Source organism: Theropithecus gelada, chromosome 17, assembly GCF_003255815.1.
Source record: "Theropithecus gelada isolate Dixy chromosome 17, Tgel_1.0, whole genome shotgun sequence".
NCBI classification, from domain to species: Eukaryota; Metazoa; Chordata; class Mammalia; order Primates; family Cercopithecidae; genus Theropithecus; species Theropithecus gelada.
In genome coordinates, this window is record NC_037685.1 from 5,338,522 (window position 1) to 5,351,065 (window position 12,544).

The 12,544-nt window shown below is 34.5% G+C and overlaps 1 protein-coding gene across 4 annotated transcripts in view; it reads right to left on the reverse strand.

Annotated features, from left to right (window-relative positions):
* The window catches only part of PCDH9 (protocadherin 9), a 945,282-nt gene that overhangs the window by 337,909 nt on the left and 594,829 nt on the right, over positions 1-12,544 (reverse strand). For 2 of the 4 annotated variants that reach the window (XM_025364674.1, XM_025364673.1), the window contains one exon: positions 7,178-7,253. In XM_025364674.1, the coding sequence (XP_025220459.1) occupies positions 7,178-7,253 (76 nt within the window). Of the gene's footprint in view, positions 1-7,177; positions 7,380-12,544 lie in introns of all 4 variants that reach the window. The other 2 variants (XM_025364672.1, XM_025364671.1) reach the window with 1 other exon arrangement.

Consider the following 12,544-nt stretch of genomic DNA (forward strand, 5'->3'; position numbering starts at 1 on the left):
CATGATTAAACAGCAGAAAATCCTTTAAAATAACATTTAAAGAAATATCGGATACAGAAATAACTCTATTCATGATTCTCAATGGGATAAGATTAAGACTTAATTTTGAATTAGTGAAAATAAACTGTTCCTGATCTGAACACATAATTGTTTTTGTCTGCTCTTGAATTAGTGAAATTCTTTCATCATCCTAGTTATATTTGTTTAAAAAATAAGAATCCTCAATTGAAAATCATTTTACCATTTTCTTAGAATTAATGGTTTCATTGAATTTTACATAGAGTTTATGATCATGTCAATGAGTTAACTTCTTAAGTAAATATGATTTACCGCTACTTGGGAATGGAATAAATCTTTACCTCCAGTAAAAGGTAACAAAATTCAGTGCAATAAATACTGCACATGTGTGCCTCATTTGTAGGGCAGTTGATTAAGTGCGCTGTAGGACTTGGATATTCCTAGAACCCAGAGACCCTATCTATTTGGTTACCAGAAGGATACAAGTTAGGCCCTACCTTCAACTTCTCTTGGGCACCCTACAGACAGAAAAGCACAGACATTTGTGGTTAACAGTTTTATTGCTAAGTTCCAGAGGGAAGTTTTGAAAGACTTTATTTTACTTAAAAGGTCTTTAATGGGAGCAGTTACCAGTTTATGTTCTAGTCTTACAAATACACAAGTAATTACTGAAAATCTCTGCTTAATTGCAACGTCATTAGAAACATACTTAAATGTATGAAATATGCTTGCTATATACAAAAATATCCACCCATACTTGTGTACAGTGTACAGTAAACCTTATTTTTGAATCAAAACAATAGAGAAAGAAAGGAAATAAAATGTGAGCTCAAGTATCTTACATATTGATTCTGAGTTTTATACCAGTCTGCCACTTGTATTTTGGAAAATTTAAAACATGTGAAAAAAATAGTGAGCCTAATGTAATAACTACCCATATAGCCATCACCCAATCTCAACAGATACTAATATTTTATTGTTTAATGTATTCCCACCATTATTATTATTGTTATTATTTTGATAGGGTAATATTAAGGCAAATTCCCAGACATTATATTGTTTCTTTTATACTCTTCATAATCGATCACTATCAATGATAAATTTCTCCTAACAAAACATAATTCTATTATTACTTCTAACAAATAATCATTTTAAAATATCATTTAAAAGCCAGCCCACACTCTTACGTCTACAATTATCTCAAAATTTTAGTGTCTTTTTATCATATTGAAGAAAGGAAGAAACCAACAAAATTTTAGGTCACCATTAGAGTTTTTTAGGGCACCAGCTCATTCTGTAAATTGATATTCAAATCAAGTATGTATATTGCATTTCCTGTAAGAACTGTATTTCAGGCTACTCAATAATTAATGGAGGGAAGTTCTTCACATATGTTCTTTAAAGCCACTTGGCAAAAGAGAAATAATCCCTTTTGTATATCATTTTCATATCTATGCACTGTACATTTAAACTGAATGCTGATATAATCATTTTATCAATAAACAAATATAATTTTACACAATTATTTTTGATAATAATTTTGAAATGTTAATATATGTTGGGTTTATTTTTTTCATACATACATATATGTATTCCTTTGCCTACTCCACTTTTGGCCAACATATATTGGCTCTTTTTTTTTTTGAGACAGGGTCTCACTCTGTCACCCAGGCTGTAGTGTTGTGGTGTCTGTCATCTCGGCTCACTGCAATTTCTGCCTCCTGGGTTCAAGTGATTCTGGTGCTTCAGCCTCCTGAGTAGCTGGGATTACAGGCACGTGTCACCACACCTGGCTCATTTTTTTGTATTTTTAGTATAAACGGGGTTTCACCATGTTGGCCAGGCTGGTCTCGAACTTCTGACCTCAAATGATCTTCCCTCCTCAGTCTCCCAAAGTGCTGAGATTAAAGATGTGAGCCATGGCACCTGGCCTAGATGTTGACTTTATAATTCATTGATTAGATGAGGATGAGACAGGATGGAGAACAGTAGGAAAGCAGTTAATTTGCAAAGCTGTAAACCTATCATGAGATTTTTTTTTTTTTCTTGTTGGTGAGGCAAAAAGAAAATAGAAGAGTTGTGCTTTTGATGAAAAAATATCAAGAAAATCAGTGGGAGTCTCTGATCCTAGATGTTAAATACATTCACTCAACCCGATTGGGAAGAAGAAAGAGAAGTGAAAGGGGAGGGAATATAAAGAGGAGAGATTCTGTGTCATGTTTGTTGAGCAGAATTCAGAGAAACCTAGAGGATAAAGATTAGAAAGTCCTTGAGGCTAGATTACATCGTAGAGTCCAGGGAGTCAGGAAGATCCCCAAGAGTAGTGATACATGCTGTACATCTAGACATGGGAGTCCAAAGATAAACTCACTGAAAACCTATTTACTATCCCTATGGCATGAGGTATCAGCAATTTCCCAGAGTCCAGGAGGACTGGAATGAAGGCAGTCTCATTTGAGATCCCTCTGGGCAGATGAGACAATGGACATAAAAGCGGATCAATGACCCAAGGTTGAGAATATTGCACTTCCTTTTGATGATGACGATCCTCTGGAATTGAGATTTAAAAAAACTGAAGTTTCTGCCATACCAATGCAATGGGGATTCGATATTTTTAAAAAATGGAAGAAAAAAAATGAAAACTCTATTTCCAGCACACAAAAATTAGTGACATATGAGTCATACTTTATGTAGTAGAGACTGCTTTAGATTTACATCAACATCATTCTTACAAAACCTATCAATTATTGCTTAATTTGCGAACAATTTGTTTTTGGCAATGCAGGTAAAGACTTTCATCATTTACTTATTGTTTTAATTGAGTTAGATATAATATAAAATCGATAATGCTAATAATCTAAATGCATAAAATTGGGAATAAAGAAGAATATTGTAGATCAGTATTATTAGATCAAATGCCACTGTGTGTGTATGTGGGTGTGTGTGTTTAGAAGCAATAACCTATATTGAAGCTTGAAGTTTACAAAAATGTCTCCACATGTTACTACCATTTGTATTAATTTCTTTGAAAAAAATACCTACTGGAAATAGTTACTATAGAAATTAGTACTAGCTCTCAATGACTTTCTTTATATGAACCATATTTGAAAAAAATAGAAATATAGATAAGTATAATCAAAATTACTTAGTACTTCTACAGATAATACTGACATCCAATAGAAACCTATTTTACGTGCTACAAAATCACAACTCTTCAGGAACTATCAAAGCCCAGTCAAAAAATTCCACTGAATTCAAAGGGGACAATAGAGAACTAAATAGCAAGATTATTGCTAGAGATGATTACTGCATCAATATCACTGTACCTCACTTCACAAATTTCTCATAGTTAATTACCAAAAATGTGACTGCAAAATTTAAAAATGATATGTAATAATTCTCTCCTAATATGAATGAACATTCAGTTTGACTATCTTAATATTTCTAGGCCATTCTAATTAATTCTGCTCTAGACATTTACAAAGGAGGTTTAAATTTTATGTCCCATTAAATGTCAAGAGAACTGCTAGCCTCTAGGGGCTCTCAGGGTCTCTCGCTTCTCCACTTTCTCTTTTCTCCCCTTCCCATTGATGAACAAGGCACGGTTACAACCTAAGAGCCCTGTTCTTTCCTGTTTAAAGACATTTTATTGATCATTATGCTTGTGAGTGATGTCACTGTGTTGGGTGGATGTTGGACTGCCCAAGGTTGTGCTGTCCATTGGGTCTCTTTTTCCATGTGACTAGATTGATAAAATGTCTAGAGATTTCCTGAAGCTAGTTTTAAAGGTTTTTGTTTGTTTGCTTTTTTTTCCTGGTTTCGGACCTCGGCTATCTTTTTCCATCTGGCACCTGGCCCATTGCCACTGCCTAGGTCAAAATCATTGGGTAAATTGCTATATGTATTGGATAATATTTTGGCCTAGGGAGCTTAGTTTAAACATACTTTAAAAGCTAGGAAAAATATTTTTTTTTTCTTTTCCCTTTTCTATGATTGGAAAACTCAAACATGGGCTCTCTTAAGTGTGAGCTTAGGAGAAAGCAGAGCTATATTGGTAAAAATCATTTCTAGCCTAAAAATCAAAGACAAATACAAAACAAAACTTGTCTGTCCATTTGGTCTAGATATTTGGTCTAGATGAACTTACCAACCATCAAAAACCTGCTACTTTTTTCTCATTCATGTTTTATTTTTTTCTTTCTTGAAAATATATTTCTCTTAGAGACTTCAGACTCTTAGACTGTGTTAGACTCTGATTAAAGTATTCAAAGTATCCCTGAATCTCTTGACAAACAAACAAACAAACAAAAAATAAAATGAAATATTACCACATGATTCTTTTTAGCAATATATTTATCATAATAACTTTATACATTTGCCTTTAATTTAGAATTTACTATTTCTAAAAACTAAGCTATAAAACATAAACCAAATTTTTTATTATAATACCTGTTTTGAGACACTCCCACACTTGAGGAAAAGGTGGTCTTGCTCTGTTTCCCAGGCTGGAGTGCAGCTCACTGCTGCCCCAGACTCCTGGCCTCAAGTGAACCTCTTGCCTTAGCCTCCCTAGCAACTGGGACTACAAGCACGTGCTGCCATGCCAGGCTATAATACATATTTAAGTGAGTCTTTGCACATAAGCCTAAATTTTACTTTTCTCCAAATATATTTTCAGTAATGCATTCTTTCTTATGAGTCAACAGGTTTCATTTTTGTGCATATATGTTGCTGCTATGATAGTGAAAGTATAGATAACATAATTTTGCAATTTTTTTTTCTTTACTCAGATACTTCTCTGTTGGCCCTGGCTGACAGACAAAAAAATTCTATGGCAAATAAAATATATAACTCTCATTTCATCCCTATAGCTATTAAATTTGAAAAGCTGCCTTTGCTTTCTAGTTGAAATAAATTTTTAAATCTCTAATTCAATTAGTTAACTAGAAAATTACCCAGATGTTCATTGGTTTCTGCAACCCATTGATTAAATTTACTGTACCCAGATATTCTTGCATATGCATCTAAAATATTTCATTATTCTAGCTAAAAAAAATCATGAAATATTGTCTTAATCTTATTCATTGTAAATATTCTACCTAGAATTGCACATGCTGCAAATACTTTGAAGATATCTCTGTAAATTAACTTTGGTAAACTCTATACACAAATCCTAAAACAATTTGTGCAACTGTTTTTGAAATGGGACTCTTTCTTGTTTGGTTTTGTCTGAGGTCCATAGACAAGAGGAGTCAACCACTCACACACACTTAGAGAAAACGTGGTCAGGAACCAGCTGTGAGACTCTTAGCTTTACTCCAACACGAGATGTTTTAAAGTTGGATAGGACAAAGTCAGAGACTAGGAAAACAGTTTTGAAAGAGCTGTGTGAATTCCACCTACACAAACCTCTTCACAGAAGTCTAGAGAAGGTTGATTCAATGAAACCACTTAGATTCAGTGGTGCTTATACTGGTCAAAACCTTGAAATTGAAAGAGGATAGTTCTCGTTCTCCCAAATTCAGTGTAATAATAAGAGGTTGCTTCTTTGGGTATGTCCTGTTCTCTTCTATGTGTGAAATCAAAAGATGCACTTATGTTTTATTTATGTGACCAAGGTATAGGACATGAAATAGCAAAAGCCAGAGCTGGCAGGGAATTTACTTAGATCCTCCTGAAAGAGTTCCTTGAGTAGAGAAAATTGTTGGTAGAGAGAAGATAAAATGTAATTTTGCCTGCCTTGTATTTGCCAATGAGAAGAGATTTCCAAAAATGGGGACATGCTGGGGATTCGGAGGAGGCATACCTAAGAAAGAACTCTCTCCTTCTTTTGACAAAAAGAAGCAGTTTAAAATTCTGGAAGTCAGAGAACACCAATGCTGTATTACTATCACAGAACTGGTTAAGAAAGTCTTTTTGTACGTTTTACCTCCTCTTGGTATTCCTACTTCCACCATAGAAATGCCAGAGATATTTTCATGTTCGAAAAAATAAGAAGCAAAATAAGCAGAAAATTAAGAAAAAGTCATCATACTTCAATTTCCCACTTCATGCAACCAGTTTGGAGCATGCTCAAGACGAGTTAAACAAACAAAAACAAGCAAAAACATTTTTTTTTTTGCTCTGATTAGTTTAGATGCATTTTTATAATTACTATTTGTATTATTTACTTCTTAGAGCAATTTGAGGATCACAGCAAAATTGAGATAAATGTACAGAAATTTCTTATATATCTCTTGCTCCCACACATGCATAGCTTTCCCCACCATGAACATACCCCACCAGAAAATAATTTGAATTTAAGTAAAATAGAAATTACGGTCATTAGACTGGGGATAATAATTGATGAAATGGTCTTTTATTTATTTAATAAAAATAAACTAGTCAGTTTGTTTTGTTAGCAAAATCATTAGCACTTGCCCAAGATTTCCTCCAAAGGCCAAGGAAAACACGCCCCCCAACAATGTTTATTTGGAGTGGGCAATGATTTCTGGAGTGGGGTATGGGTCTGTGGAGAACAAAAGTTTTGGCCAAATATATCTCCCTCAACATATTAGTAAAAGAACAAATTATCCAAGAATTCAAGTAGACGATAAAGGAAATACAACCCCCAAATTGTTATCTCCTTGTTTTAATCACGATTTAATCCTTTTTTTTTTTTTTTTAATTTTCTGGTAAAACCCAGAAAATCTGACAGACGAATTCTAAAATACCTTTAACTCTAATATTCTTTATTTGTTTTTGTAAAGTGTTCACTGGAAAATCAAATTTCATATGACATTTATATACACAAATAGATATTTCTTTTTTTTATTGACTGTATTCTACTTAACTGTATTTTTGCAGTTCTAAAATGTGTTCAAATTTTGTAAGATCTCTGACATCAGAATATCTTGCAACAAATGGCTTCTTTCAGTTATATTTATAGCATGTTTTTTTTCTTTTTTAATGGTTCATAAAATGAAGACATATCATACAATTTAACAGCCAAAATCATATCAAACATATTAAATGTGTATCTCAAAGAATACAACAACAATAAAGCCAGCAAGAAAACAATGAGATGTTCATCCTTGCACCCTACAATTACTGTTGAAAGCTCAAGTGCACAACAAAACCAGAACAACTCCAAGCAATCAAAATTTTGAAGGAGACTCACCAGAGTTGGGATCAGAGTTGCCATCTGCTTCGGTCCTCTTGTCCGGAGAGGCCTGGTCATAGAATTCGTCCTGTGGCTGAACCAGAGGAAGAGGGTGTGAGATCAGGGTTCCACTACCCACCGGCTCGTGGTCTCCTAGACCACTGTCACTGCAGCTTTCCTGGGAGCCATCAGGGAGGTGAAACGTAACACGGCGCTGCGACTACAAAGAAGACCACAGGACATGCTGATTAACACTCCTCTCAAATAAACCAGACCTAGTGGAACACAAAATCAAAACACTTTCAACAAGTGACACAATGTAAAAGCAAAATAAACCAAACTAGGAACAAAGCTAAGAACAAGTATTAATTATATGCCATTTACTATGTAATGGCCAACCAGCAAAATACCAAAAAGAATTTCAATCTTGTATAATTCACGACCTTAAAACTAAAGTTGGGGCTTTGAAAAGTGTAACAAGAGAGGCAAAACAAAACTAAACAAAACTCATACTAGTCGACAAAATTACAGAAAAAATTTAAATAAGATGAAATATGCAAATATGCTTTTGATAAATCTAAATAAATACTTAGAAAATGCAACATTTCATTTCTTTTGAATGGCCAGACACTGCACTTACTTGATGTTTTTAGCATAACATTTGTAGTCAATATATTTCCTACAGTACCACCTGTCTTCTTCTTCTTTTTTTTTTTTTTTTTTTTGAGACAGAGTTTTGCTCTTGTTGCCCAGGCTGGAGTGCAATGGCGCGATCTTGTCTCACTGCAACTTCCGCCTCCCGGGTTCAAGTGATTCTCTTGCCTCAGCCTCCCAAGTAGCTGGGATTTCAGGCAGATACCACCATGCCTGGCTAATTTTTGTTTGTTTGTTTGTTTTTTGTTTTTTTGAGATGGAGTCTCGCTCTGTCGCCCAGACTGGAGTGCAGTGGCGCGATCTCAGCTCACTGCAAGCTCTGCCTCTCAGGTTCACGCCATTCTCCTGCCTCAGCCTCCCAAGCAGCTGAGACTACAGGCGCCCACCACCACTCCTGGCTAATTTTTTGTATTTTTATTTGAGACGGAGTTTCACCGTGTTAGCCAGAATGGTCTCGATCTCCTGACCTCGTGATCCACCCACCTCGGCCTCCCAAAGTGCTAGGATTACAGGCGTGAGCCACTGCGCCCGGCCATGCCAGGCTAATTTTTTGGATTTTTAGTAGAGACGAGGTTTCACCATGTTGGCCAGGCTGATCTTGAACTCCTGACCTCAGGTGATCCGCCCGCCTCAGCTTCCCAAAGTGCTGGGATTACAGGCATGATCCACCATGCCCAGCACCCCTGCTATTTTTAAAGGACACCGTATCCATGTGAGTGTCCCTAAAGCAATACTGGAATAATTAATGAAAATTATTATTTGAAGAGTCTCGGATTCTACTGACTGAGCTAGCTGTGCTAAAATTATTATTTTAAATTACCAAGTTCTATGCAATTGCCATTGATATATATAAAAAGAAGACTATATTTTAAAAGAGATTAAATTATAAATTATTCTTGCTCATTGACCCAGATATGACTCTAGTCTTTGGCTACACTGCTAGTAGAATAGAATATCCTAGTTGAAAGGTATTTGGAATATCACTTTGGTATCTATTTGCACAATGTCACTCTCAGATATGACCTAAAGTGTATACATGGTAACTTCAATAAACTGTAATGTTTACACAAAAAGTTATTTTATAAAAAATAATGAATAAATTTTAATGTTTCCTCAGCACAGATAAGTTTAGTTCTCTTGGAAAATGCTCTTTTAGCTGCTATGATCCCTGAAACTATCTATAATTACGTGAGGTGGAGATTTAGGCCTTAGAGAATTGTATGCGAGCAGTACATTTGTGTTATTTGAATAAACCTAGTTTTCTTTCTGCTTAGCAGCCAAAAGACCTTTCAATATCATGCCACATATGACCACTTAAATTCAGAATTAATAAAATGATGAATGTATATATCAAAAAATATATAATATACAAGTATATAATGTATAATATAATCATTTTCTAGTACCTAAAATTTGTGCTTTTCAAGAGACAATTTATAGATTGTATCCATTTCAAAGAAAAAGGATTGCAGTTAGAAACAAAATGGTATAGATAGGTATAATGAAACTCTATGAATGCATACTTATAGACTGACAACCGAAGAGAGACTATATCCTGTGAGTCACTGGTTTGAATGCAGCTCAGAGTCATAATGGAGAAGAAATGACATCACTTTACTGCTGCTCAATGATCTGTGTGAAATGAGTTGATAGTTCAGTACATTTTTAATGAACTGATGGCAACATCATATAAACTATAATCATAAATAGTACTAATTGCCTCTATTGTAACACATTTCACCTTCATGCACATGTATCTCAAGAATATCATTCCCTTCTCAAAGGTTTTGAAACGTGCCTAGGTGAGTGCTATAGAGAAGGCAATCTAAGCCTGAATATTAATATCTGATATGTATTTCTTCCTGGATAAGAAAGATGATGCTACATGAGTATTTATTGTAGTGTTTACTCTCTTATATATATTTAACTCTTCAGGGAAAGTCAATAATACAAATATTTGCTATTTATGTTTCAATATGCCCTCAACCTATCAATATCCTTTTGTGATAAAGACTACACTAGGAAACACACTGTTAACTATGGACGACTATCAAACATAGCTTTTACAGTGACTGATCTACTAAAAACTCATATATTTTAATGTATCTTTGGTATTATCTCTTGAGGAATACCTCTTAACTCTGGTGAGTAAAAAAAAAGTCAAGACTTAAGAGAAAAGCAATGAAACAAATGATTCTTGAATCTTTGTAAAGCATTTCTGGAAGTGCCTTAAGCCATTAGGAAGTTTATGTTTCATAGACAGAAGTAAAAAAGAAAAAAAATACATCTGTGATATTTTTAAACATAGTTAATACTGTTTTAATGACAATATTTCTTCCTCATAATGAATGTTTAAATATGCACCACTAGTTATACCTTAATCCTGCAGTTCTTGCAGGTTGTCCATGGAACAATTTTTTATTGAGCATCTACTGTATACCTGGTACAAAGATTACACTGAAAAGCAAAAGTAAAACATTGTTTTCCAAAATTATTTCAAATATAGCTTATTACAGTACGTTTCACATACACTACACTATTTTTCTTTAACATTTTATAAGTGAGAATAAGAAAAATGTAAGTTTATTATAAATTATTTGAAATGATACACTGTAAATTGGAGTGCTATAATGTTTAAACAATGGAGGCTTATAAAAATCTTTCTGAATTAATTTGACTCAGAGACATTTAAGTCTTAATTGGCAGATTTGTGCACAATTTATCAGTCTGATGGGAGGGAGAGTGGTGATGTGTATGGATTAAGAATCAGTACATGGATATTATGGTATGAAGCAAATTGATGAAACAAACCCATCTTTAATTTATCATCATAATGATTGATGCAAGCAAAAGAATATCTAAATTATCAAGGCAGATGTAAGGAGACGAACTGAGTAAACTGACATGCAGAAAAACAAAGACCAATAGGGTGTAGGAAACAAGGATTTTTGGTGTGTTTAAGGGCTCAGTAGTACTTGCTCTGGTTGAACTGCAGAGCACCAATTTAAAAAGAAGTCGGAACCAGACCTCATGGCTGTTGAATGAGTTCCTGGCTTTGAGAAATAGAAAATAGCACCTTGCCTGTGGAAGTGTTGAAAGGCTAAAAATAGTGTTCCTGGTATGCAATACATGACACATAGTAGACAGTGTTCCTGCTATGCAATACTTGACACATAGGAGATAGTCAATAACAAGTTGCTGTAATTATTGAAATTGAAAACTACATTTTTAAAGCTTATGGTCTATCTATGTTTGGCTGGTTTTAAATATGTGATTCCCTCATTCCCCCCTAGTTCACAAGAGAAATATGTGATCCACAGAATTTGGCATGCCTCACCATGCGCCCTATTGATCCTGTCAACTCAGGGCCTTCTCTGAGGTGACACAGCTCTTAGTGTGGGGTGGGAAAGACTGAAAACCGGGAATACATGTTTTCTCCATGGAGAAGGTGAAGACTTGTCCATTATCCCTCCAGTACATCTATAAAGGCATATTCAGAGGAAAAAGAATTTACTTACTGCCTCCAAAAATTTTGCATCTTGTTTCATCTTTATGGAAATAAGCTCAGTCTGGGTTATAAATGCAGTCAAATCCTGACTAGCTGAAGAGGGACACCACATATTACAATAAGACTCCTTCAGCCTCTCCAGAGCTGGGCAGCTACATTTTGTTTTCCTAAGTCCATTTCTTGCCCATTCAATTTTCTCCTGTGGGAAATATTTTTATCATTACTCCTTCTGTCTGGTTAATTGTTTTCATGTCATATTTGTTTACCTGATTTATCATAGACAGGTTATATCCAGATTCTGGGCTGGCTTGAGAAAGAATAACATGAAAGAACTAACTACTAAGGCTTCCACACTTTATGTTCTGTCAGGACTGCCGCTATGAATCCTGATTAGGCAACGTGTGTATCAGAAGTTTTACTCTACACAATTAATAGTGCCATGTGTTCACACATAGGTGTGTACAGGGTCCTGAAAGTCAGAAGGTGACACACTGGTTGGGTTTGAGAAACACCACCAAGAACCTCTACAATACTTTTTTCTTCTTGCAGCTTAGAACAAAAGCAAAAGAAGGAACATTCAAGATGCCTAAAGAAGATATGCATGTCCGGCACTGAGCATTGTTCTTCAAGAGTCGCTGAAAGAGTGAGTCACCTGAGAAATCCCAATCGTTGCTTGAATGTTTCTCTTATGTATTTCTTACTGGTATAGAATAGCATGCACAAGTGAACGAGTCACATTCAAGCCTACTATTTCAGTCTTATGAATTCAGAGACATTCCTATGTGCAAGGATTTGGGAGTAAATTTCATTGTTTTCTGCATAAAATAGTCTAAAGGTAAGAAAACAGTAAAATGTCTAATAGATGATTAATACGTTATGTAATATCGTGTAAAGATTACACCATACAGTTGTGTTAAGTATTGACAATACTAACAGTTATGTTAATTAATATGTATTGGCATAGAAAATATTTATAATCTATTGTTAAAGATAAAAACCAGGTTAATAAATATTTTGATAAATTGAATTTTGTTTTTGTTCATGTGTATTTATGTGTGAATCTGCATAAGCTAATTTCTAACCATGCATATACTAAGTGTTTAAAGTAGTATTGTTTGGTCATGTGATGATGGTATTCAAAAACATTATTATTTTGACCACACCAAAATTTCCACACATTATCTTTGTAATAATAAAACATATCCCAATTTTTAATTGTTTAT